General features: G+C 47.9%; 1 protein-coding gene across 3 annotated transcripts; it reads right to left on the bottom strand.

The window, feature by feature from the left end:
• LBH (LBH regulator of WNT signaling pathway) lies at positions 1-27,974 on the bottom strand. 3 transcript variants are annotated; one of them, XM_032172604.2, is made up of 3 exons: positions 27,744-27,974; positions 25,001-25,103; positions 1-2,607 (listed from the first exon to the last, which is right to left on the bottom strand). In XM_032172604.2, exons 1-3 carry the CDS (start codon positions 27,767-27,769, stop codon positions 2,419-2,421), a joined length of 318 nt encoding a protein of 105 aa, XP_032028495.1. In that variant the 5' UTR covers positions 27,770-27,974; the 3' UTR covers positions 1-2,418. The 3 variants fall into 3 exon arrangements, with proteins under 3 accessions (XP_032028495.1, XP_058282970.1, XP_032028496.1); XM_058426987.1 differs by lacking the exon at positions 27,744-27,974 and adding an exon at positions 27,301-27,388 and having other exon boundaries at positions 799-2,607; XM_032172605.2 differs by lacking the exon at positions 27,744-27,974 and adding an exon at positions 26,375-26,559 and having other exon boundaries at positions 799-2,607.

Raw genomic sequence — 27,974 nt, 5'->3', positions numbered from 1 at the left:
TGGAAAGCATTTTCAAACTTTATTTACAACTGTCACAGTGACAAAAAGTAGTTTGGAAAAAAAAAAAAATGCTAGTTTCTCCCTGAGCCTCAAAAAAGAACAGATAGAAGTTACAGGAGGTTCATCTCACAACAGGCATTTTTACTGAAATACTAGGAATTTTTTCAATACAATCAGTTAGAAATACACACAAATTAATTGGAAAAAAAAAAAAAGAGGAGGCCAGATAGGAGCTCAGCCACTTATCCAAGAGCAGCTGGGTCCCCCCAGCAGGCTCCACCGCTGAGGTTCCTGACATTAGCTGTCAGCCCCTGGCCTGCTCAGACTGCAAACAGTCATACAAAGTGGTCTAGGGACCAGCAAAAATAATAAACCACCCCCAGAAACAGACACATACACAAAGTAGATTTGTTACGCAGTTTACAAGCACGTTCCCACCACACAGCAAGACCGGGACAGGTGATTCAGGGTAGCAGATAAGGGAAGACACCAAAACACAGGAATTGAAAAGGCAAGACCCCCGTTCACAAGGGGAGGCGAGGGAATGAGTATGGATGAACCACTCTCTGCAGCCAAAACAGAATGAAGCGGGGAGCAAGAGAGAGGAAAGCCCCTCTCGGTGCAGGCTGCCGGCCTCTCCCACTTCTGCGAGGAGTTGGAAGAAGTTATTGCCATTGATGTGTGTCACACAGGCAGACAACAGAGGGAGGAAGCAGGGGGTGCTGGCGACCATCGGCTTCCCAGAACGGAATCCCGCAGACTGCTGTGTCCACAGCACACCCTCATCCTCCTGCCCCGGCATCCCCAGAGCCGCAATGACCTTGAGGTATTAAATACAGCTATATACACACGTCCAGAACCGAGGGTCAACCTGGACTGACTGGAGACCTGAGGGGACATGCTGCGTGCCTTGGTTGGCCGAGTTTAGCTCAAGGAAGGCTCTGAGTCCACCTCTTGGTCACATGGTACTGCTCTCAGCTGGACTGAAGCATTTGTCCTGCAACCTGCTGCTTCAGATGGCTCTTAGCTACAATAAGAAATGCTAAGTCCAAAGGCCAACTTTCTCATACAACTGGTGCCCTTGCAGGAAGCAGTGGGAGGTGGGGAGGGATGAGGACCACTGCTGAGAAAGGACAGCGGAGGTCCCTTGCCATGCCTCCCTTCTGCCATTGTCCGGGAACAACATGGGGAGAAGCCAGGGATCTCATGGCATCCTTTAGTCTCAAACTCGATCCCAAGGTTGCCACAACAGCCTTGTCCCCACCAGGCAAGTCACCGCCCCAACAAGACACAGAAAAAGCCACGTCTGCTCTCCACTCGGCTCCCACAAGAAAAACAGACCAAGAGCCCCCATGGGCGGGAGTACTGCAGCTGGGCAGACTGGCGGGAATCCACAGCTGAGCTGGGGACCCACGTACCCATGGCTGCTGTGGCTGGGGCAGGGAAGGTGGCGGTGAGGAGGATGAAGGGCCAGCCTGGAAGACCACGCCCACTCCATCTTGGGAGCAAGTTTTGGGAGGGCAGCAGTTAAGGGAGAGACCTTCATGCCAAGTGTCTACCCTGGGGCTTCCAACAAGGGCAGGAAGTGCTCTCACTACTCCTAAAAAGTGCTGGGAAGCAAAATGGATATATCAGGGAGAAAAGCTGAAAAACACTGCCTCTTAAAAACCGATCACATTGGCTATGTGAGCCGACCACAGCTGGGAGCAGAGAGGCCATGGAGAAGAATGGGGTGACCTTTCCTTTCCTGCACATCACCTCCAGCTGGCTTTGCAGGCAGCCAATTGCTCCTGCTCTCCTTTACTCTCCTCCCTGTCATAGACCAACACACCTGAAATGAAAGCAAAGGGTGGGGTGGGTGAAACTGGAGAGAGAGATGAAGACTTTGTTTTCTGATGTCCCAGCAGCCAGAGTGAACGTCTGCTGAGCGCATCCTGGCTGCAGTTCTCTGCTCAATGCTTTCTTAAAAACATGTATTTTTTCTTTTGCCTCATGTTTGTTTTCTTACCCCAAATGTTCCTTGCTTGCTTTGCACATGCCCCACCTCCCACCCAGCAAGACCCACTGGAATCCCACCACTGCCTCTACTAGGCTGCCTGAGTTCAGATAATGATCTCAAAAACAGCACTCACTCCCCCCACCCCCTAATGCCCTGGCTCTAAGCAGCTTCCTTTCTCAGAGGGCCTTGCAAATTGTCAGAGGGCTCCACTGCTCGGCAAATTTCAAAAAAAAAAAAAAAAAAAAAAAAAGACAAGAAAAGAAAAGAAAACCAACTCGGTGAACTGCAGGTGCAAAACAGAAGCCTCGTTTGACATTTTCAGAACAATTGCGGCTCACTCTCTTCTTCCGTCATGATGGGAAAAACACAGTTCAGGAACAGATGCTGGCTGGTATGACCCATGGGAGTCCAGAGGGACTCTACTGCTCTTTATTTTCTTTCGCTGTCTCTTCGCAGTTATCTTGCTCATCCTCCTGGACCAGGAACTCCTCAGGGGGCCACCGGAGCTCCCCGCTCTCCACCTCCCCTTCTGTGGGTTCCACCACTATGGAGGGCAGACGGTCCTTCAGTTTGCAGCAGCGGTCAAAATCTGACGGGTCTGGGAAGATCTGAAAGAAAAGCAGAGCAGGTGCCTGATCACGTAGATATTTGAAAAGAGAAATTCCATTCCTTCTTTGCACATCCATGTGGCATACTGGGTGCATGCCATAGGCCAGGGACTGTGCTTTGCACTTGGGAGGCTGTGGAGTATATATAAGGTGGGAGCCACGGGAGAATATTCTGGGGCAACATAGGAAACTGTCCCTCAGTCAGACTTCCATTCTAATCCTGAAGCTGAAAGTTTGGGGGCAGTGCCACTGAGTTTAAAGGTTGATGTGACTCTGTTTGGACTCTGTATTTTATTTTCAGATAAAATAATCCCAAATCATGTTATCCACAGTAAGTCTGGTCTCTCTCTGCAGGAAGTATTTTACGCCAGCAGTACAAAGAATACAACAGGTGCCACAGCATTAAGTACCTCCCGGAATAATTATTGGCACTAAGTGAGCAGGTTACCAGGTGCTATACATATATCACTTCCAACCCGCACGGTCATGCTGAAAAACAGGCGTTGCTAATGCTAGCTTAAAGAATCTCAGGCTTGGGAGAGTAGGTGGTCCAAGACCAGACAGCCTAGAAATGAGTGAGGGTTGGGATGAGATTGAAAACTGGGTCTGGGCTGGGCATGGTGGCTCACACCTGTAATCCCAGCACTTTGGGAGGCTGAGGCAGGTGAATCACGAGGTCAGGAGATCGAGACCATCCTGGCTAACATGGTGAAACCCCTCATACGGTGAACTACTAAAAATACAAAAAAAAATTAGCCAGGCGTGGTGGCGGGCACCTGTAGTCCCAGCTACTTGGGAGGCTGAGGCAGGAAAATGGTGTGAACCCGGGAGGCGGAGCTTGCAGTGAGCCGAGATGGCGCCACTGGACTCCAGTCTGGGTGACAGAGCGAGACTCTGTCTCAAAAACAAACAAAAAAAAACAAAAACTGGGTCTGTTCGATTCCCCTGCCCCAACACCAGCCTGTCCCTCAAGCAGATGGGTCCTGATCTCATTGCAACTGTAAAGTCAAAGCCAAATCCTGATGAATGGCATGGTCCCCAGTCACAGGCGGGCTGGGAACAAAATCCAAGGATCCTTTCTTTTTCACCTGTGAACAATTCCTGGCTTCTTGCCAGCTCTACACCTGAAGGAGTCTACTTCTTTTTCCAGAGTCCCGTCAACCAGGCTTTGTTTTTTAATGCCTACTCTGTGTCCTGCCCAGAGCTGGCAGAAACCCCAAACCCAGCTATAAAATCAGGGCCAAATCTGGCTCTGCGGATTCCCTTTGCACACACTGCCCTGTGACTACAGCTGACCCAATTCTTGGCCCAGCAGTTTAAGTACTTAATCCGCTGGGCTGCTGGTCCCTGCCATTCACAGCCCTCAGTGACACGCCCCAGAGCTAGAGAGAGGAGCCTCTGTCTGGGATGCTGGACTCACAGAATCAGGCACTTGGCACCTTCACAGCCATCTCTTCCCACCTCTTCATTTGGTAGATGAGCAAACCAAGGCCCCAGAGGGGTCAGGAGACCTGCTCAAGGTCACACAGCTTGTTCATGGTGCAAGAAAGGAAAGCAAAACTTTGACTGGGTGGAGACACATTTGAAGAGATCTGGGGGGCTGCCTGCTCCTGCCTGCACCTCGATCCAGATGGGGACAGGCCCATGGCAGCAGACAGGAGTCCTCCATTACCAGGACATAGAAGAAAGGCTCTTTTACAAACTCAGGCCTTCCCAACTTCTGTGGTGCTCTGAGGATACCCGGTCTTATTGCAACCCAACCCCATGCAGTACTGCCCCAGCCAAGTCACACTCTCACCACATCACAGGCCACGTGGAGCTTCCAGGAATCACAGGCCTCAGTGAAGCCTTCCCAATCCCTGCAAACGAGTGATTATTAACCATTTATCCAATAAGACCTATTGCTGGGGATTAAGCCTTAAGCCAGCTGCACAACCAGGCATCATTAAAGACTTAACGAGGCTCATAAAAGGTATCATAATGGCAGCCAGGAGGAAAACAAGTCCAGGGAGGGGATGGGCCAGTGTGGGTCACGGAGGCAGGGCGACACGGACCCCGACTCTGGGCTTTGTCTTCCTGACCAGGCCGGCCCGGAAGTTCTGCCCTCGGACGGTGCTGTGCCCGGACGCACATGTGCCAAGCAAGGGGCGGCCCCGTGGGCTTTTTGGGTGCTTCCTCATTTCTTGGGTGGAGCCAGAGCCCCCCATGGGCTGTGAGGACACAAGGCGCCCTCCAAGCATGAGCTTTGGGAGTGGGTGAGAGGGACCCCGACGGAGGGAAGCCCACTACAGGTCACGAAGCTCTTTCAGACGTCACCTCATTCAGGGCTCACTGCCACTCTAGGAATAGTAAGACCCGGGACTCTGAGGGTCACATGGCAGAGCCAGGATTCAAACCTACATCTGCTGTTTTCAGTGCCTGAGCCTTCTGGAAAATGGATTAGGCTGCTGCTGGGTCTCCGCCCCATTTCACAGATGGAAAACTGAGCAGGGAGGGAGAGTAAGACTCTGGGCCTTCACTGCCCAGGCAGCTCTGAGGGCCCCAGCTCAGGAGGTGAGCTTCCCAGTCTTGATGCTTGTTCTAAACCTTCAGGATCCAAGACAGCGCCACAAGCTGTCAAGAGGAGAGGGGGACCTGCCCTGTGCAGCGCCTGGCCCTGCCTCCACCCTCTGACCTCACTGCCAGGATTATGCCTACCTGTGCCAGGGCCACATTGCCAGGGCTGGGAGAGTGAAAACCCATTTCTAACTATGATGGCCTAAGCCAAGGAAAAGCAAAAGGCATGACAAGCAGGGCAGGGCCAGCAAAAAGAGGAGGGGGTGGAGGGGGAGGAGGAGGAGGAAGAGAGGAGGAAGAGGAAGAGGAGGAGGAGGAGGAGAGGGGTGGGAAGCACTGGATTTCATTTCAAGCTGGAAACAGGTCTTTCATTAAAATAAGGAAAAAAATCGAATGATGATGATGATGGATGAAATTTTTGCTAAGCAGAATCTCAAACCTCGCAATAATTCTAGTCACCACCCCCCAACTTATGCACAGCTTTGCTTTTCTTGGTTTCAGTTACCCACAGTCAACTGCAATCCCAAGATAGGTAGGTACAGTACAATAAGATATTGTGAGAGAGAGACAGAGAGAGACCACATTCACATAGCTTTTGTTGCAGTATGGGGTTATAATTGTTCTATTTTATTGGTAGCTATCACATTGAGTCTAATTTATAAATTAACCTTTATCACAGGTATGGATGTATAGGATAAAACATAGCATATGTGGGTTTGGTATTATCTGTGGTTTCAGGCAACCACTGTGTGTCCTGGAACGTATCCCCCAGAGATAACGGGGACTACTGTAACCCTATTTTGTGGATAAGAAACCTGAAGCACAGAGACGGTATGTGACTTGCTCAAAGCCACACACCTGGGAAGCAGCTGAACTGGGATCCAAACTCAGACCTGTAGGACTTCAAATGAAGCGTTCACTTGATAACATGGGTTAAGCCACACAACCCAGGCACTCACTATGTCCTTGACCACCATTGTATAACTCCAGTCAAGTCCTCTCAACCCCAAACACCTCAGTTTCTCCTTTTGAGACATGAGGTGACCTTCTTGTCTCACTAGATGGGTACAAGTTCTTGGCAAATATAAAGATGATAAAATACTTTGAGGACATAAGCAAAATTGAAACTATAATGTCCTCTTTGGAGCAGTTTCAAAAGAACTACAGTAAGCATCCAATCTCCAAGCAAGAGGCAGTCATATGAACACAGTAATTAAAATAATTCCAAACAGCGCCATTCATACCGAGAGCTCCACAATGAAGTCTTTTAAGACCTTGGAAGAGGTATGAGAATTGAACTTCTGATAGTGCTTAGCTGCCAGAGGACTTTGCTCCCTGAATTGCTCGAAGCAAGCACTGTTTAAAAAATTTTTTTTTGTTTTTACAAAGCCTGTTAATTGTATTTTTAAAAATTACTATAATAATCGAACCTTTCCATCAGAGATCTTATTTTATTATCAGATTATACCCATTTGGGCCTCAAAATTGTAGCTCTCTCCAAACACAAAAAGTACCCAGAACCAACAGCTTCTGGTTTCCTTACAGACAGACAGAAAGCCTTGCAAAGTGCTGCTGAGTAATTTGCCAGCACAATCTTACCTCTGACAGCTGCTTCAGAGGCTGACCCCAAGGAGGTCAACATTTTTCCACTTAGTCATGCTTTTTAATCATCTAGGCAGCAGAAAAATGAGAGGTTGCAACTGCAATTTGACGGGTGGGGAAGGCAGTGGAAAAAAGGACTTGGGTCAGACTTGCCAAGCACATGACAGGTAGGGGTTGAGGCGGCAGGCCGGCTCGGCGTGCTGCCTGCCTGCAGGAACTGGCAGGGAGTAAAGAACTGCCCCTGTTCCCAGAAGAAACTGCTTCTGGTTAAACCTCCTACCCCAAAGTGCTCCTTCTCTCTGTACTACAGAAAGGCAAAAACAAACACAAATCATCTTCCCTTCTCTCTGCGGCTCTCAGAGGCATTTCTCACCCTCAGCCCAGGGTAGGGCAGGTCTAGAAGCATCCACCCCCAGCTGTGATTCTCCTAGCCCTACACCTTCCTCCCTCTGCCAGCCCTGGACTCCACATCCAGCAGCCACATTGGGCTGCCAAAGCTGATGGCTGAAATGAATCGAATGGACACCAAGTGTATTAGTCTATTCTCATGCTGCTATGAAGAAATCCCCAGGACTGGATAATTTATAAAGGAAAGAGGTTATTTTGTTTTTTTTTTTTTGAGACAGAGTCTCGCTCTGTCGACCCAGGCTGGAGTGCAGTGGCACGATCTCTGCTCACTGCAAGCTCCGCCTCCCGGGTTCACGCCATTCTCCTGCCTCAGCCTCCTGAGCAGCTTCAACTACAGGCGCCCGCCACCACGCCCGGCTAATTTTTTTGTATTTTTAGTAGAGACGAGGTTTCACCATGTTAGCCAGGATGGTCTCGATCTCCTGACCTTGTGATCCGCCCGCCTTGTCCTCCCAAAGTGCTAGGATTACAGGCGTGAGCCACCGCACCCGGCCTAAAGGAAAGAGGTTTAATTGCCTCACAGTTCCACATGGCTAGGAAGGCCTCAGGAAACAACAATCATGGTGGAAGGGGAAGCAAACACATTCTTCTTCACAAGGTGGCAGGGAGAGAAGTGCCGAGCAAAGGGAGAAAAGCCCCTTATAAAACCGTCAGATCTCATGAGATCTCACTTACTATCATGATGAGAACAGCATGAGGGTAACCGCCCCCATGATTCAATTTACCTCCTACCAGGTCTCTCCCACGAGACAAGGGGATTATGGGAACTACAATTCAAGATAAGATCTGGGTGGGGACACGGCCAAGCCATATCACCAAGTTCCATCCTTTGCAAATGGAATGAAGCCTTGACGTTCACACACACCGTGAATCTCCCAGGTCTTGCATGCTCCACTGTGTGGAAAAGTAAGCACCATTCTTCGTCTCAGAAGCTCACTCTCAGGCCCAGGATTCTCTGCTCCAACAGCCTCTGCTGTTGGTCGGCCAAACAAACGCCCTGGGCTTCCCTGGAACATCCTGCTGCCTTCGTCATCCTCATACTAAATCATCTGTCCAACAAAGCAGCCACTCACCACACAGGGCCATTTAAAGTTACATTAAATTGATGCTATCACATATAAATTTCTGTTAATAAAAATAAAATAAAAATTTTAGCCACCTTTCTTATTTTTTATCAGTAGTTTTTTGTTTCGTTTTTCTTGAGATAGGATCTTGTTTCGTCACCCAGACTAGAGCGCAATGGCACCATCTCGGCTCATTGCAGCCTCAACCTTCCGGAATCAAGTGATCCTCCCACCTCAGCCTCCCAAAGTGCTGGGATTACAGGCATGAGCCACCATGCCTGGCCATGGTGACCCTGAGTATTACAGAGGACACCTCTTAGGAGGCATCCTTTGCCTGGTGGCCTCCAGTCCCAACAGGCCCTGGCATTTTGGAAACTCAAATGAATTCACTTGAAAGGTCAAGGGAGCTTCAAGACTTTGTAGCAGGAAGAGATGGTCTGTAAGATACTGGAATTTCTGGCTGTATAGATCAGTGCTGTCCAAAAGAATGTTCTGTGTATGGAAATGTTCTCTATCTGCGCTGTCCAATGTAGCCACTTGCCATGTGTGACTATGGAGCACTTGAAAGGTGGCTAAAATTGGCCAGGCATGGGTGGCTCGTGCCTGTAATCCTAGCACTTTGTGGCACTGAGGTGAGAGGATCGCCTGAGCCTGGAAGGTTAAGGCTGCAACGAGCAGAGATTGTGCCACTGCACTCCAGCCCGGGTGACGAAACAAGACCCTATCTCAAAAAAAAAAAAAAAAAAAAATTCTACAGACAATAAAAAATAAGAATGGTGGCTAAAATGTTATTTTTATTTACTTTTTATTAATAGAAATTTATATGTGATATAATATAAGTATCAATTTAATGTAACCTTAAATGGCCCTGTGTGGCGAGTGGCTGCCTTGTTGGATTGATGATTTAGTATGCAGACGATGATGAAGGCAGCAGAATGTTCCCGGGAATCCCAGGGCGTTTGTTTGACCAACCAACCGTGGAGGCTGTTTGACTGACCAACAGTGGAGGCTGTTGGACCAGAGAATCCTGGGCCTGAGGGTGAGCTTCTGGAGACTTGGAATTCCTCAGCAGCCTTCTTGCTTAGGCATAAAAGTTGCCGGTGAGCCAGTTCCCATTTCACCCGTGGAGGGGAACTGAAAGGCAACACCAGGGCTTCAAAGGCCCCAAATTTGGGGACCTGGCTATCAACTGTCTGCCTCCATGCCAGGTGACCTAAACCTGGCTGCCCCTGGGGTGGGAGAGGAGAGAGATGCCTGGCACCTGGCATGGAAAATGTGAGTGCTCCTGGTCAGAGCCGCCCTCCCATGAGTGTGCATCTCTCAGCCATCATCTCTGACAAACAACCCGAGCTGGCCACAAAGAGGCCGAGGGCTCTGCAAAGAGCCAAGAGATGCTAATAGGGAAAGCGGATACTAGCAGGTGGAGGAGATGAAAGGTGGTTAACAGGACACAAAGGGCTAATTACCAGCTCTGCAAGCTGAGACCTCAGGAGCCTGGACATCTTGCTCTTTTTTGCAAGGGTGGAAAGAGGAAAGAGGAAGGCCGGGGGTGGAGAGGGAGGGGAGAGAGCCTGAGATACATAACCAGGCTAGCTCCCTAAGGCACTGTGGACAAAACCACACAGTAAGTTTCTACCTTCTCCTGTTGCAGAGAAGTAAGAACAATCAGCCCAAACCCGCTCAGGAAAATTGCTCTTCCCACAGGCAGACCACAGAGTCCGAAGGATCTGGCTTTTTCCTTGCCTCCATCTCTTATTATCGCTATGACCCTGGTCACATCACTTTATCGCCTCTGAGCCTCAGCTGCCTCCCGAGTAAAATGAGAAAATCATTTCCACTTTACGGTATGGTTGGCATGGTCACGGTGCTGTGCCTTGAGAGCCAGCACAGTGCCTGACAGGCTCATCGAAGCGGTGGCCCATTATCCTCCTCTACTCCTCTATAATTTGGGTCAGTGCTAATGCTGATCTCGCAGGGCTTTGGAGAGAATCAAATACAAGTATGTGTGAACATGCCCTGTAAACTCTACCTTCCTAATGATGGTTCTTACTAAGTAAAGCAGGGGCCCCCCAGGAGCATTTAGAGTGAGGAACCAAGGGGTCAACAGCTGTGGCTTGGGACAGGAGCAAATACGCAGCACTCCTGGGCTTGTACCTACAAATCCTAGGCCGAGTTCTTTGGAGAAACGGCTGCAACTTCATTCATCACTTCCCTCCCCGTGGCTCTGTTTCCCCAGGGCGTGGGTTAGGCCCAACGGAATGAAAACCATGCCCTTGTCACCACCCCACCCCCCACCAGAGGTCTTCCTCTTCTTCTACCTCCTCCTTCTACTTACTCCAGGGGCCTGCCCCTCAGCTTCCCAAAGTCTGGATTTCTTACTTCTCCTGGAGAACAACAATGAATTGCCTTGTGTGCTCCTTCCTTCCTACAAGGGGCTGGCTTATAACAATGGGCAGATCTCTACCAGCATCCTGCTCTGCCAAGGGATGAATGAACAAGCAGCAGCTAATTCGAATAAAAAACCCACCTGTTCTTTGCCCCCTAACAATGTGTGAAGGCAAGAAATTCAATCTTTGAAATACTTGCCTCCTGCTATTTTATTATCATCATTATTATTATTTGTATTTTACTGGCTTTTCCATGTGAAATGTAGCTAATAAGAACAGAAAGAATTGTAGCAAAGGGGCAGCAGGGCTACTAACTAGATGCAGGGAAGGAAGAATATTGTCCAGTCTCTACTCAGAGACTGTCCATCTTTAAGACTCTCATCTTCCTTAAATCTCCCCTGGACTGGGCTACGGAACATCCACCTCACTCTGTTCTGCCTTGCCCTGGTGCCTCTAATCCTATAGAGGACTTAAGCAAAGATTTGGGGCTTATAACAACTGCTGGACCTCCTTCCTTTGGATCAAAGATGCTTAAGCCTCCAGCCTTGAAACTTAAAAGAAAAGGAAATCCTTTGGATAAACACCATCTTTCATAAACATCTCTCAAACACACACCCATCCTGCGAGTCAGGAGTTCCAAATTCTAATTAATTGCACTAATTTCTACTGCTAACTCTGGGCCCAGTGGAATGAGGAAGCTTTTGGAATGTTAGAGAATTTTTTTCAAAGTTCTCTGGGGCAGTGAGAAAAGACTTGTTATCAGGCACAGATAACAAAAGACAGTTTTCAGGCACAGATGACTTCAAATATCCACGACTTTTGGATCGTATCATCATTACCTTCTTGAAAGAAGACTGGCCCCCTGTCACCTCCAGGCATCTGTGGGTGGCACATCCCTCTCTCTATCCTCCCTCCACTGGTACTACCCAAATGTCCCATGGTCACACCTCTCTCAGCTACCATTTCTAACTATCCCCTCATTCTTTGTTTTGGAAACACAAATCTTGAAAATTTAGCCTGTCCCATTGCCTTCCTTCCATTTCTTGTCTGGGTTCCCTTCCTAACCCCCACCATGTAGCTTCCAAAAACATCCCTGGGTGGAAACAAATCTCGAAGGCCTTCCTTGCAGTCCTGCCCCATGGCCTTCACTCCACTTTCGTTCCTTCTTTACCCATTCTGCAAGTGCACTACCAGGACAACTCACTTTGTCCCCCACAAAAAATTTTTTTGCCCCACACAAGAAGTCTTGCTTGATAGTAGCTCTCATAAAAGAAGCTTGGAGATTTTAGTTGATCACAACTGCAGCATTGAGGCTAACAACTGAAGCAAATAGGGCTATATTCCTAGAGGTATATGCCTTTCAATGAAACCATCTACACTAACAGAGAGCTGATGGCCCTGCTACCCTCTCATCAGGCATATTCTATTTAGCCTAGGGCAGCCATTCTCCAAGCTCAATTGCCAAGATCCTTTCAGGGAGGGAGCCTCCACGGAGGTAACATATTTTCATAGTAATACTAAGATGTCATTTGCCTTTTCCACAGTGTTAACACTTGCACTAAGGGTATAGAAAGCAACAGTGGAAGAAACTGCTGGCACCTTGGCAAGAATTAATATAGTGGCAGCAAACCATACTTGGCATCATCAATTGTTCGCCAGCTCACCCTTACGATTAAAACGAAAGCAAGCAAACAAAAAAAAATTAATGCCCTTGATGAAGCGGTAAAAAGTAATTTATATTAAATATTGACTCAACCACATGTCACTTATATATGTGGCACAGTGAAATGGACAGTTAGCCTGCAACATTTCTGCTGCTGACGGAAGTACAACAGCTGTCTTGAGGAAAGCAGTCATGTGATGGAGTTGCCAGCTGAACTAGCCGCTCGTGCCATGGAGCACCATTCTTACTTGAAAGAATGACCAACAAATTGTAGTTATTCCAGCTTGGGTATTTGGCAGGCATTTTCTCAAAAATGGACAAAGTGACAAAGTGAGCCTGTCACTTCAAGGAAAATGACTGACAGTATTTGTCACCAATGATAAAAACAGAGCTTTCACGTGAAAATTATAATTTTGGAAAAGTTGTATCAGCCACCATGCGCCTGACAGCTTCCTAATGCTTGAGATCAGTGGAGACATTAAGAAATGTGATTTTATCATATCGTATAATGAAATGACTCAACATTTTGAAGACCTGCATAACTCAGTGAACCTGTATTTTCCAAATGATCAGAGCATTACACTAAGCATGGGTAAAAGATGCACTGAAAGTGTATATGCAAAACGTAAAATAATGCCTCTCTTCTCATTAAACATTTTCTGTTTTGGAAAATAGATTTTTTATTAAAAACTGTTACTTATATTAAATGTAATGGTTTTGTTACTCTAAGTAAAAATTTTGAAAATTCTGTTTTAATTTCTGAAACAGTAAATATCAAAAGACATAATCAAAACAAAAGACATAATCATGAACAGAAGCTCTTTGGGTGGTCCTAAATAACTTTTAAGAGTGTAAAAGGGACTGAGACCAAAAGGTTTGAGAATAGTTGGCCTGGAGAAATAATCCTCTCAGTAAGACGACTATGGGCCAGGTGCGGTGGCTCACGCCTATAATCCCAGCACTTTAGGAGGTAAGACGGGCAGATCACTTGAGGTCAAGGGTTTGAGACCAGCCTGGCCAACATGGCAAAACCTCATCTCTACTAAAAATACAAAAATTAGCCAGGCGTGGTGGTGCACGCCTGTGATTCCAGCTACTTGGGAGGCTGAGGCATGAGAATCCCTTGAACCCGGGAGGCAGAGGTTGCAGTGAGCTGGGATCGCACCACTGCACTCCAGCCTGGGTGATGGAGTGAGATTCTGTCTCAAGGAAAAAAAAAAAAAGACTATGTAAGTCAAGGTTGAAAAACAACATATTTTAAAACTGGTAAAGATGTAAGGGGAACATAAAAGATGCCTTCTGATATCTGAAAGGCTGATAGGGAAAGAACAGGTTTTTGTTTTTGCTTTTGTTTTTTAAACTCCAACGGGCACATCTTAGGATCAGGATGGTGGATTTCATGTCATTATTCAACTTTTAAAAAACACAATAAGGATTAGCTCTCTCACTTATAGACATAGAAATCAGGCCCAAATAGGTGATGTGAGTTGCCTGAGATGACATAGGTAGCAGCAAAGCCAAGATTAGAAACCAGTTATCCGGATTCTTAGTCTGTAATCCCTCTGTGCTGAGGTTCTGGACTCTGTGTCACGGTGTCCAAAGAATACCTAGGTGACCCAATGTCAGGCTACTGTAGAGGACATTCCTTATCAAGGTGATAGGACCAAGCTCAAAGCTGCCCTCCCCTCTGAGGAGCTACAGTGCCATTGCTTTGATTCTAAAGAAAGTGTACGTATCTGTGATTTCCGAACTTCTAGTGTAGTCCCCAACAGAATTCTGAACAACTCTGTCGCCTTTCACATGTTCTAAAACCCCTGATATATTATAAATATTAACATTTTAAAATAAAACATATACACCACTCTTTTAAATGTACTAAATGGATTACAAATACCATAAGAATTTGACAGCAACCACGACCTATTAAAAAACTCAAGAACAAGCTCTTAAGTCAAATCTTGTATTCTCACTTTCTGTATGTAAAACTGTATTTCCATTCTACTTCTCCACAGAATTTTTTCTTGACGTAATATATTTTTATGTTTGAAAGTTTTTAGTCATTAGCTTTTCATATTTCTCTACAATAAAAAGATGTATTTATGCATATAAATTGACATTTTAAAAAATGTCCTATGACCTTAAGGCTTTGTTAATTTACAAATTCTGGATTGGTTTATTGTAGCTATTAGTATATAACTGATCAACGAATATATCACAAATAATTATTAAACACAAAGGTAAATTTTTATTGAGGTTTTCTTTTCTTCTGTTTGTTTGAGACAGGGTCTCACTTTTACCCAGGCTGGAGTGTAGTGGTGCAGTCTCAGCTCAAAGCAGCCTCTACCTCCTGGGCTCAAGCGATCCTCCCACCCCAGCCCCTCAAGTAGCTGGGACTACAGGTGCACGCCACCATGCCTGGCTAATTTTTTTTGTATTTGTTGTAGAGATGGGGTTTCCCTATGTTGCCCAGGCTGGTCTCAAACTCCTGAGCTCAAGCAATCCGCCCACCTCAGCCTCTCAAAGTGCTGGGATTATAGGTGTGAGCCACGCGTCTGGCCTTAATGAAGGTTTCTTACTGCAATAGTGAGTTGAACTGCAACAAGTTCTCCTCTTGTAAAGGGGGAGAAGGGCAGTTTTGAAAGAAAGGTAGGACAAGGAAGCAGGTGAAGCTAGTCTTCAGGAAATGCAATTTGCAAAAAGCAAGAGAAGAATGCTTAAGATGTGGAAATGGATTTTCTGAAAACCCTCCCCGCCGTCATGTCCTTTAGAAAGTGTCTGTGAACCCCAGAGGCAGCTGTCCTCCCATTTTAACATTTTGTTAAAATGTGAAGTAGTATAAGCATTATTAAGAAGTAATTTGGCATGCAAATCTCTAACATTCAACTGCCAATGAAAACAGTCAGGAAGGTTCCTGATGCTTCAACTGCCATACCCGAGGGGCACATGACCAAAGAGGTACACATTTTAGAGGATCCTAAAAGGATTGTGCTGTGGAATTTCACACTCAACGTAAGCTGGTATGTGTCAGCCTTGTGATATCACCTTCATCATTCCTGTTGTGTCCACATACATGTCTTAGTTTTCCTTCACTCATTTATTTAAAACATACTTGTTTAAAAATCTACCACTACATAAATGGAAAACTAGTCTTACATTTTTCAAGCTGTCTGTATAGCACCTAAATGAACTTTGTAAACCATCAGGAGTATGTGGACCCTGCTGGAGCACTGGCCTGGGCCGTCTATGTGTTGCAAAGCACCTAGACCCTTGAGGAGTAGTTGGGTATGCGGCCCTTCGACACTGGGTCCAAGACTTCCATTATGTTAAGATCTGCCTTTAAGAGTCCAGCCCAGGCCAGGCGTGGTGGCTCACATCTGTAATCCCAGCAATTTGGGAGGCCGAGGCAAGAGGCAAGTGGATCGCTTGAGGTCAGGAGTTCGAGAACAGCCTGGCCAACATGGAGAAACCCGTCTCCACTAAAAATGCAAAAACTAGCCGGGCATGTAGTGGGTGCCTGTAATCCCAGCTACTCAGGGGACTGAGGCAGGAAAATCACTTGAACCAGGGAGGTGGAGGTTGCAGTGAGCCGAGATCATGCCACTGCACTGAAGCCCGGGTGACAGAGCAAGATTCCATCTCAAAAAAAAAAAAAAAAAAAAAAAAAACAGAGTCCAGCCCATCCTTAATTCCAGGGAAGGAATATTTCTCAACCATGAGTTATCCACGAGCCAGATCTGGAACCCCAGGAAAGCCAAGTTGGTTCAGAGACAAAGCATGCATCTGGTGAACCTTCTTGGGTCTCCAGAACAATGTAATTTTACTGGTCTTCTTCAAGGTTTACACAATGCTCAATGTCATTAATAGAATAAAGGAGATAAGCTGAGCAATCGTTGACCTGCATACATTTTTAATCCACAGAGGGTGTCAGTGTACCTACTATGGGACAAGAATATGATCACCAGCTATTTTGCGATGCCGGCTAAATGTTGCTTAAACATCATCAACTGTTATCATCATGCTTGAAATAAGTAATTAACAAACAATAGGAAGATGTACAATATCTCCTAAACACTTTAAAATAGCCAAATATCTTGCTGACTCTATCCAAAAAGCTCTACCATTATCCCATCTTTATAGATGTTCTACCCTGGAGATTCTATTTGCTAGAGCTTTCGATGCTGGGAGCTTATATTTTGATAAACTCTTTGATCTTTTCTGTTTTTAAGATAACATATAATCAGAAGGCTTAATGATGTTGAATCTCTTTGAATCAGTAATCCTACTTCCAGGAAGTTATTCCAAAGAAACAAATCAGACCTGTGCAGAGATTTCTGTAAAGTGATGTTCAGAATAGTGTTCTTTCTAAGAACATAATATGCCACAACCTAAATATTCAGCATTAAGAAATGTTACATAATAGAATTTTACAAAGAAAACCAAATGACAAAAACATAGTCACGATATTATATTAAATGAAAAAGGAATTCACTACAGCATGTACAGTATGGTCTCAATTTTATTTTTTAACTATAAGTGCATAGAAAAATACTGAAAGTAAACATACCAAAATGTTTCAGTGATAGAAATATGGGTGTGGATTTTTTTTCTCTTCACATGTCTCTGTATTTTCCTAAATTTCTATAAAGAATAAATATTGGCCGGGCATGGTGGCTCATGCCTGTAATCCCAGCACTTTGGAGGCTGAGGTGGGCAGATCACTTGAGGTCAGGAGTTTGAGACCAGCCTGGCCAACATGGCAAAACCCCATCTCTACTAAAAATACAAAAACCAGCCAGGCGTGATAGCACATGCCTATAATCTCAGCTACTTGGGAGGCTGAGGCAGGAGAATCGCTTGAACCCACGAGGCAGAGGTTGCAGTGAGCTGAGATTGCACCACTGTACTCCAGCCTGGGCCACAGAGTGAGACTCTATGTCCAAAAACAAAAGAATATTACCTTTATAATAATAACATATATGTAACAGTATATATACATACTCACACTTTTACCTTTTTTCAAGAAATCCTATTCCACAGTCTCTATTCTAAGGAAACAGTATAAAGTATGCACAAAGATTTATAAAAAAACTGTATGTAACTTTTTATATACATATTTACATATTTATAAGAGAAAATATACGTAAGCTAAAAATTTCAACAATGACAAATTATGTTTTAACTTTATGATATAATATTATACAGTTACTAAAAATGATAGCTTGGAATATTTTTAAGATAAATTATCATGATATAGTACTGATGACTTAGATGCTGTTAAGTAAAACAGCAAAATACAACAATGTGTGATCTTGGCTACATAAAAACATAAGTGCACTGGAAAAGAAGGCAAAGATGCTAAATTGTTAACTGTTGTGATTTATGCATGGTGAAATTGTGGTGACTGTAAAACAAAAAAGTTTAAGAAACAAAATAGACCGGGCGCAGTGGCTCCTGCCTATAATCCTGGCACTTTGGGAGGCTGAGTGGGGAGGATCACTTGAGGTTTGGAATTTGAGACCGGCCTGGCCAACGTGGTGACACCCCATCTCTACTCATAAAAATACAAAAATTAGCCTGGCATGGTGGCACGCACTTGTAGTCCCAGCTACTCGAGAGGCTGAGGTAGGAGAATCCCTTGAACCTGGGAGGCAGAGGTTGCAGAGAGCTGAGATCGCACCATTGCACTTCAGCCTGGGCAACAAGAGCAAAATACCATCTCAAAAAAAAAAAAAAAGAAAGAAAGAAAACAAAAATAAAAATTCCATAATGCGCATATGTTTCTTTTAAAATCGGAAAAGCATAAAAATAATAAAATACATATTTTATCAATAAAAATATGAAATTGCCAACAAAGAGGGAAAGGGAAGGAAAAATTTCCTATAATTAAAACACTAATCTAAAACAACCACTTATTAACCCCCATCTGCCCTTACAGTTGTGTGTGTGAATGTGTGTTAGTGGATGTGTGCTGGCACCACTGCCTATGTCCACGGGGATAAGTGGCTGACCTTAAGGCCAACTACTAAATTAGGGCTTGTATGCAGGGCTACATCTAGTGAAAATGTTTAGGAATTTGGGAAAGCCAAGGATACCTCTTAAATCCAGTTTGAACAAGTGCTTTAAGCTCTCCTAAGAAAAGGTGGAAGATGAGTTCAAGGTATATTTTAAATTCTGTTTGGGAACCACCAAATCAAGTTAGGAGAAAGTCAGGCTTAGACACCAACTGTATCTGTACTAAAATTTATGAGTGCCCTCTTTGCTTAGACCAATTCCATTTTATGTGAGAAATCCAGAACTTTCCTTCCCATTGGTTCAAATAAAATTCCTGGCTGAGAGGCAAGGAGTGGATGAGTTTCAGCTAAATGCTTGGGGTCTCTTCTACACAGTTTACCTAAAATAAGCTACTGCCAGTGCGAGGCAATTAAGTCCACCAGAGATGGGGCTTGAGGGGGCTCCCCAAGTTTCCTTGAGGTTCAAATGCTAGCTTGACTACAGTTTGGAGAAACTTTGGGCAAATTGAAATTGTTTTTCAAGATGGATCTGTGTAATAAGGGGCCCTCCCTCAGCCCAGGAAGGAAGCAGAGGATTTGATGTGCTGATAACGACGCCTTCCTGAGCTGTGCTTGAGGACAAGGGAAGGGCAGGTGGGGAGGTGAGAGGCAGGCAGAGGCAGCACAGAAGCTACTAGACTGGGAAAGAATGAAGCCCCAGCAAGTCTAAGCCCTGTGTGAATGAGGGCCTGTCTTCATATCCTCTGAGGATTACTTCAGGACTCAGGCCTGCAAGATCATTTCAGGACATTCACTAGACACCCAGGAATAGCTCTTGGCTACAGTCACAACATTCGCCACCCAAACTCATCCCTTTCCCTAACAGTACCATCCTTTCTATCCAACGTGGGAGATCGGGCCTACTTAGAGAAAATGCTGATCCTATAAAAATTGGCTTCATGAGACTGCCAAGATAAAAGGATTCTCAGTGCAGGACGGGGAGAGAGGAAGGACCAATCCATCAATCCGGACTCATTAAGCAACTATTTGTAGGACACTGTGCCCAGCGTCTTAGAAACAAAGAGCAGTCTAAGACACAGCCCCTGGCTCAGCAGAGAGATGAACACATAACCTCTTGGAGAGAGAGGCGTCAGGCCCAACACGGGCCCCTCGAGAGGAGGCCGGGATGTATGGCCCTAGTATGCGATGTGTGGGCTGGGAAAGTGAATAAAGCTTGTTCTCTCCCTGACCAGGCTACAGACTCACTATTGTGACGAGGGGACTTGTGGGGCCCAGGAGGAAATCCCCATGGGAATAATTCCAGCCCTCTGCAGGGTAGTGTAGGAGGGAAGGTGCTTGATCCTCATACAAAGTAGATTTGCTCTGAACAAGGTGAACAATGACTCACATAGAGGCAGAATGTGCAGACACGGGCCCAGTGCCACTCAGAGAAACACATTATTTGTGCTTTTGAGACCCGTGGCCCTAACTGCCTGTTCTACATCCCATTCCTATGATTTTTGTCAAGGAGAGAGGCGGGTGGGGGGGAGTAGGGATAGGAGAAAAGAAAGTTGTTGCAATTCCAGAACATGTGTCCGCGGCTGGATGCCTCCTGCCAAATGTTTTGGAATTTTAGTTCTATGTTTCTCCAGGGACTACTGAGGCCTTTTAAGTCTGACATTGTGAAAGATGTTTCCTGGTGACCATGGGACTTGCGTGCAGCTGCTCAGCAGCGCCTCCCAAACTCTTGAGGACATGTGGGGTACTACAGCTGGGAGTAACCAATGAGACAGGGGTAATGAGGAGGAGGCAGATAGAGTGGATGTGTTATGGCCAGAATGGCCTCGTGAGCTGGTGGGGGACAGAGGTCACGAACCAGAAGCCTTCCTAAGGGCTTAACCCGTCACCTGTTTCCACACACGCATTCCACCCAGGTGGAACTGACAGAGTGAAGCCAGGCTCAGGAGGTCTCCATCAAGAGAGGCTCAGCAGAGATGTGAGCAAAGAGAAGGTGTTTCCGAGCTACCGCCTAACTTTGGTGATGAAACAAACTCAGCCTGTTCTTTGAGAGATGAGTTGCTGCTTCTGACAAAGAGTGGGAAGGGCCAACATGGAGAGACCCCGTCTCTACTAAAAATACAAAAAAATTAGCTGGGCGTGGTGGCACACTCCTGTAGTCCCAGCTACTCGGGAGGCTGAGGCAGGAGAATCGCTTGAATCCGGGAAGTGGAGGTTGCAGTGAGCAGAGATCGCGCCACTGCACTCCAGCCTGGGCGACGCAGCGAGACTCCATCTCAAAAAAAAAAAAAAAAGAGTGGGGAGGAGTGAGAGAAAGAAGGTGGCTATTTCTGGACCTGAGAGATACAGGGGCAAGAGATCTTGTGCCGGGAAAGGCTGGTCGTCCACCCCCAATGGTCCTTCAGACCACCCCTCGATGCAGGGCCATAGCTGAGGCTCTCCAACTGCATGAGGCAAATACTAAGGCTGAGGCAAGAGAAGTCAGCCCCCTAGCTTGCTCTTCCCTACCACAGAAAGCACTAGGACATCACTCCCTCCCACCTGGGGAATGAAGGGGAAGATGCAGGAAGCTCTCAGCTCTGTTTATCAAAGGGAATGTGTGGCGCACACGAGCACTGTGGTGTGTGAAGAAGTCGCTCCTCCTTGCTTCCTCCCTCCCAGAGCATCCTCCCTCGCTTCCCTGAGGAGGGGAGCCCGATGCTTGCCTGACTGACAGATGGATGTCAAATGGTGGGGACGTGACCAAGAATACAAGCAGAAAGAATACAAAGGGCAGCCAGGAAGGGACGTGTGCTGATTAGAGAAATTTAAAGAGCCTGAGGAAGGACGATGTGTTCAGACCTTGGTCCAGGTGCTTTAGAAGGAAGTTTTAAATGAAAACCAAGGAGCCACATCTGTATCTAGACCTTAGCTGGGGTGATGAAACTGTAGAAGCCTCGGCTGCTGTGCTGAGGAAGTTAGAGTAGCAAGGCCAGGGTCCCAGTGCCCTTGGGTGGAGGCAGTGTCGGTGCCCACAGGCAAACTCCCAAGACCCTTCCCCAGACAGAGCCTAGGCCAACTCGAGGCCAACTCGGACACAGCATCGAAGGAGACCCAGTCGCAGAGGCATTCCCTAACACCATATTTTTAGAGTCCCTGGAGCCAAAGAAGCAGCCGCTGACTTGCTTCCTTGAATTAGGGTAAGGAAGAAGGCACTGGGCAGCAGAAATTCCTGTTCCACAGGCTGGATGGAGGTGGGGAGGGAGCTGCTGCCATCAGGGACATCAACATCCTGCTGGAGGCCCTCCCACTCAGCTGGCGAGCTGGCCGCCACCCGCAGCCTGCCTGCCCAAAATGTGCTCAGACTTTCTAGTAACCATTTACTCACCCACCCCACAGGGTGTCACAATTCATGTTAAGTGAATGTGCACACGTGGATTTCCCTTACTGAACTGCCTTTCCAAATGAATGTTACTACAAAACAAGGCACTGGCTCACAACACAGCCCTAACTGCCCCAGGACTGTAGCTAGGGCTTCCTTGAATCTTTCAGGGGATTAAAAGGGAAACCTTGGTAGGCATGAGCCTGAGCAGGCCCTTTCCAGAAGCTAAGGCAGAAGAGAAGGTGACCAGCTTTAGAATGAGACTCAACTTCATGGAAACAACCACTGCCCACTTATAGCACTTAGGCACCTTAGGTGGGGGCAGGGTACAAAGATGAAGATAAGTCCTCCCTTGCCTTCAAGGACCTGGGCAAACAGAAGGTAGAACAGGACCCGTATCCTTGAAGCAGAGCGGCATCATTGGTAAGTACAAAATGCCGCAGGCGTTAAAACAAAGGTCACATCTGGTACAGAGAAATCAGGGAAGCTTCATTCTCGGTAGATCTGCAAGGCGGTGAAGTGACTGACAAAGTCCAATATGCCATTTATTTGATGACTTTGTTTCAAGGTCAAATCACAAGCCTGAGATCCTCTTTCATCTGCCAAGTCTGGATTGATGTCTCCTTCCCACTCTCAGTTCCTTAGAAAAGCAGGTCTCAGTAAAAGCCACGTACTATTATTATCCTTAGGAGGAATGCCAAGAACAGAGCTCGGAGATCCCCTGCCCCCAGGCCTGAGCCGAGCCCAAGCATGCAAAGGGAAGGGGCTCCAGCCAAGTGCCAGTCCCCGCCAATCCCCAGAGCTCTGGTGGCAATGTGTCTAATTGGATGGCACTAGCTTTGAGTGGGCCTGGAGAATATCTGTCACACTGCAATTGTCAGACCAGCTCACTGCACAGCCCTGCCCCTGGCATAAACAGGGGCAAGCCCAGGGGTATCTGAAGGTGCAAGAACATTACCTCAGAGATGGAGCTGCCCTCTCAAAGTCCTAATTTTCTTTCAGAGCCCAGCCCCAGTCTGCCCTCCCTCCGATTCTGTCGGTTGGATTTCATTGTTGCTGTCGATGCCTGGACTCACTGTAGCTTCTGTATGTCCCCCACCTGGACTGACTGCACCACCTGTGTTCCAGATGTTTATGTAGATGCTGGGTTCTTACAAGGGCCCTGGACCCTGGGCACAGAGGCCAGCACGGCAGGTTGCACAGGGAAAGTGCCCCTAAATGTTGCTTGGTTAAATACTACAATCTCCCTTTCCTCTTCACCAGGCAACTAAGAGACCTTTCTGAAATCAGAAAAGCTGTGAAAAATTGTGACCAGAGTGCTCTGAAGTTCCAAGTAAGATATTTTGGAACTGGGGAGTGGTCCCCACCAAGGTAGCAGAAACAGATTTCCTGGGAGGGGGCTCTGAGAACTGGGCCCTCAGTCCAGCACCACAAGGGAAGATGTGCATAAACTGCGGATCCTTTGCTCAGGCAGTGCTGAGATGTGTCAGGCACCCAGAGGTGATTTTATTTTCCTCCTGCCCTTGCAGCCCCAGTTTGGCCTTCCTCCCCCAGCTCCTTCCTCCCTCACCACCTGCCCTGAGTCTTAGGTCCAGCAGAATGGCCTGAAGGACTCGAAGCATTGAGAAAACTGCCCTATAGGGCCTGGCCCTTTATCCTGGGATGTGTTTAAAAGGAAAATATGAAAAGCACACACAAGACGAAGAGATGACTGCATTTGGAAAGGTTCTGTGATGGAAATCTAAAACCCAGAACCGAAAGAGAAACTCACCTGTAACCACAAAGAGATTCATTCTGACTCAGGGGCTTGGAAACTGCTACCCCAAACCCCCTGGCTGGTGGGCCAGGAAACTTCTACCCCTCCCACCAGGTTGGGGGGCCCTCAATTGTCTTCCTCAGACCCACTCTGGGGGAGGAGGGTAGAAAAGTCAAACGTAGGAAAGAGAGTTCCCCCTTGCTCCACACACCCCCTTCAGGCTAATGGCTACTTATTTCAAGACAGGTCTGCCAATTTCAAGACAACACAAAGGGGCCTCCTTAGCCTCCCAAGCGTGTCTGAAGTTAAGTGACCCTGCCTGAGCTTTCAGCTTGGTTCTATCTGATTACTTTCCCTCCATGGCACCCACCCTGGCTCCCTGGCTTTCTATTTGTGTTTTTTTTATTTACAAAATAAATGTCGCTGGAACAGTTCTAAGGAATGACCAGCCAGAGTCAACCTAGACCCTAGCGGAACCAAGCCATGGTGTGGACACACAATACATCAGGAGAACAAGGCTCTGGGGTTAGACAGACCCAAGTCACTGACTCAGGCTGAGCCATTTCCTCATCTGTGAACAGGGTGAGGATCTCCACCTGGGAGCTGTGGTAAGGGGTGAGCAAGGCAGCGTCTGTAGAGTGCTTGGCGCGCAGTGGGCATACCTTCATGTCTGTAGCACGGACCCATGGACCCATCACACTCCCTTTTGACTTTCCTGGGCTGGCCATCCTACACAACTTCCCTAGCCCCAAGCTCTTCCTTAAGAACAGACTCCTCCCTCCCCCCAGTTAAACAACATAGGAACTCTCCTTCAAAACCCCAAACCAGCTCGCAGCCCAGAGAGAACTGCAGATGCAGGTGCTCCATTGCTCCCACCCCCCACCACCCAGGGGCAGTAGAGAGGCAGCAGGGCAAGCCAGAGAGAGGGCTGGGGTGAGAGTACAGAGGGCTCACTCCGGTCCCTTTCTGTGATCCTTGTGCATTTTGGATCCACCAGACAGGATGATCTCCAAGCAAGAGCCCAGCAATAGCATCCCTGAGCTAGCCTCCCTTTGGGGAAAAATCTCTTCCTCTCTAAGTGGTTTAAATGTTAACTCTGAATCAAAAGGTCAATAATCAACCCAAGGAAGAAAGCAGCATTGGACATGGCTATCCCCACCAGACCACCCTTCTGCAGAAGCCCCCAACAGCAATGCTTCTACTACCCCAGGCATGGCTGGGAAGGAAAGTTCTAGTCTCAGTCGACTATACAAATCACTTCCTCCTTTGCTGTGGTGAATGGGAAAATTCACAGAGCCAGTAATTCATCACAATGGCTAATGCTTGCTGAGCCCTTATCTGTCACAGACACTAGGAATGCTTCTACACATCCACTGTCGTGGTGTATCTTTACTGCAATCTTAGGAGATAAGGACGATTGTTGCCCCATTTTACAGATGAAGAAACTGAGGCTTACTGGCATTAGGGGACTCTGCCACAGTCCCACAGCTCTTACAAGTGGCACTGGGATGCAAAACCAAGTCTGTCCTCACCCCCAGCAAAAACCACTAGGCTCTAGAGAGTCAGAGGGGAGCCAAGACTTACTTACCTGGTAGGAAAGGCCATCCTTGCGGGGGCTGAGGCCGATCTCCTCCATGGGCTGGGTGTTCATCATCACCTCAGTCATCTCGGCCGATCTCAGATAGTCGGGGCTGCCAAGAAACCCAGACCAAAAGTCAACAAACACACGGGCTTTCACATTCCTAACTCTTCATGCATTCACTGCTGTGGGATCAGGGGACTGTCTGGAGACAGGACGAGAGGTGTTCAAAACAGAACTTGCAGCAAAACAAGCTCACACCCTGAGGAAGCGCCTTGCAAGCCCACAGCCCCAGGGCTCAGCCGCAACAGACAAAGCCCATTGTCTGCAGACCTCTCCGGCAAACCTCTTCCCTCCTCTCCTGTACTCTAGTCCCCACTGGCACAGAGGAACCCTGAATGTTTCTTTAAATGACAGAACCAGAGAAACCAAAACAGTAGGTAGCTGAGTCCATCTGTCTATATTAAAACCAATTCAACCACATCTCCCTTCACCTCTCCAACTAAGAATAAAAACAATCCTCACATGAACTTTCCAAAGGGGAACTCTATATATTATTATTACATAATAACAATAACAGGTCAACTGGAGGGAAACAAAGTCCAATCATACAGCTTTCCTAAATTTCTGTCTCTCTGGTGCTCCTTTTGGCAAAATGTTCCACTTAAAGCCCCAAGGGGTCAGCTTTTCTGCAAGTTTCACATCTGCCATCCAACCCCTTTCTCTAGCCCCAGACACAGCAGCTGCATGCTCACAGCTTGAAAAACATCCCCTGGATTAAAAGCCTTAAGGATACCCGACTCTGATTGCAAAGGAAATTTCCAGAGGGGCCAAGCTGGCCCACCAATGGCTGACATGTGAAAGTGCCTTGTACTCTTTAAGCAGGATACAATATTCCGTTATCCTTGCACAAGCTCTGGGCACATACAGGATCCCGTGCACATAATGCTGAACATAAGCACCAAATCCAGGTACCTGCTACACAGCACCCAGTGCTTTCCACCATCGTGCCTGTGCACATGGTTTAAAACAAAAATGTGGGGAAGGCTTTTGAGGGACGATATCTAAGGAAACAGGGGTACCAGATTCCTCTTCAATTGTATGGTTACTACATAGATAAGAAATGACACTGGATTTAGAAACAGAAGCAGTAGGTTCTAGGCTCTGCCCCTCAAGAGCTGTGTGATCTTGAACAAGTCCTGTAACTTCTCTGAGCCACAAGTGTCCTGTTTGTCTGTTACTCTGATGCTAATAGTGCATACCTCACAGTTAGGTTAAGGGCTAATGTCTGCACAAAAGCATTGCAAGCTACAAAGTGCTAATCGATGAAATAATCTTAAGCCTTAATTTCTCATAATACTCCTAATGGGCCCAAACACCCACCTTGGCAAATTTTGAGCAGCCAAAGGCACAAAGCCTCCAACAGCCTTCAAAGCTTCACCTATAATAAGGCACCTAGCTGCTCACACACCACGGGAGAGGCAAGGGAAGGGCACCCACAAGAAGGGTACACAAGCCTCGGGGTGGGGGAACTTGAACTGTTGACAGAGGGAAGTTCAGTCCCCTCTCTAAACACTGCCAGGCTGGGATGGATGGGGGCAGGGAGACTAAGAGAAGATGCGGGGCTTTGGGGCAAGTTTAGGTTCGGGAGCTGGGCCCTGCAAAGTCAGTTTCCTCCCAGGTCCTGGAAAGGCTGCTGGCGACCTCCAAAGAAAGGAGGCAGAACAGCGCGCGCAGGGCGAAGAGTCTGACGTAGGAGCGGCTCTTCCTCGCTCGGGGCTGTGGCGCCGACCCGAAAAGTTGAACGAGAAGCATGAACTTTCCGCTTCCTGGGCCAGGCCGGACCCCGCCGAGGCTTGCGTCGGTTTTGCCTTCGCTCAGCGCCTGCCGGAGACCTGGGGCCGAGCTCCCCACGTCCGCACCTGAGAGCGCGCTCCGGGGCTGCCAGCGCTCGCCCCAGGCCGCTTCTCCTCTAACCCAGCGCAGGAAGGAAGAAACCGCCGGCAAGGAAGTCCCAGCAGTCAGGGGCCTGCCTCTCTCTGCATCCCTCCCGGCTCCGATCCCCAGTCCGGGGCAAACCTCCGACGCCCCGCGCCCAGCCGGGGCTCCTTCCCCTTCGGCACCGCGAAGGCGGCTCCTCCCAGTCCCGGCCCCCACCAATGTGCGTCGGTTTTTAGGGGCGATGGAGAGGGCAGGGGTTGAGAGGCTGCAGCGTGTGCTCTGCTGCTTGTGGCTTTAGTGGGGTTACGTGTGGGGAGAGCGTTTCCCGTCCCCCACCCCCCGGAGCTCTGCAAACCCTGAGGCCGCACCAGTTCAGCCCCGCTGCAGCCGGCCTCGACGTTGAGACTTGCATGCAAACAGAAAGAAAAAGAGGAGGGGCCCGGGAAGAGCAGGAGCCCCCCTGCGCCAAGTGGGGCGCGCGCCTCCTGCAGCTCTCCGCATAGAGGGGTTTCATTGGGGGGGGATTCACACGTGACCCTTGGCTCCCCCGCCAACCAATACAAACCCTCCGGCCGTCACTTAGGTGAGGGCTCCGAGTTCACATCCTTTGTCTGGATGTTCTTAGCACCCCCTCCCCCCACCCCCACCTTTGCAACCTTGACGTTGACTCCTGCACGGGCTCGGGCTGCGGGTTAGCGCTGAGCGTCCGCGCCGCCGGCTGCCCTCGCACCCGGAGCCGGCACGAAGCAGGCGCCCGGGCCTGCAGCCACCGCCGCGAGACGGACGCCCGCCGCAGGCGCAGGGTACTCACCAGTGAATGGGGAAATATATAGACATGAAGTCCTAGGGCAGGCTGACACACGCCCCTATGATTTAAAAACGGTCCCTGCGTCCCGAGTGAGGATGACACGGGCGCAGACAGGCACGGCAGGCGGCCGAGTGCGGGCACCGGGCGCTCGCCGTCCGCCTTCCCAGGACAGCCCCACGGCCAGCGACGTCGGAAAGGCGGACACAACTCCCCGCTCTCCACTGAGCTCTCGGC

This window comes from Hylobates moloch, unplaced genomic scaffold (genome assembly GCF_009828535.3).
Source record: "Hylobates moloch isolate HMO894 unplaced genomic scaffold, HMol_V3 SCAFFOLD_13, whole genome shotgun sequence".
Classification (NCBI taxonomy): Eukaryota; Metazoa; Chordata; class Mammalia; order Primates; family Hylobatidae; genus Hylobates; species Hylobates moloch.
Note: the sequence above shows the minus strand (reverse complement) of the source record. Positions and strands in the feature narration are given on the sequence as shown.

Bases quoted from the DNA above. Each gene is read 5' to 3' on its own strand.
- LBH (XM_058426987.1), bottom strand. From the start codon at position 27,344: ATGCAAGTCTCAACGTCGAGGCCGGCTGCAGCGGGGCTGAACTG. The intron at 25,104-27,300 runs GTGCGGCCTCAG...GTTTCTTGGCAG, and splicing joins GCTGCAGCGGGGCTGAACTG to CCCCGACTATCTGAGATCGG. The intron at 2,608-25,000 runs GTAAGTAAGTCT...CTTTTCTTTCAG, and splicing joins AGGATGGCCTTTCCTACCAG to ATCTTCCCAGACCCGTCAGA.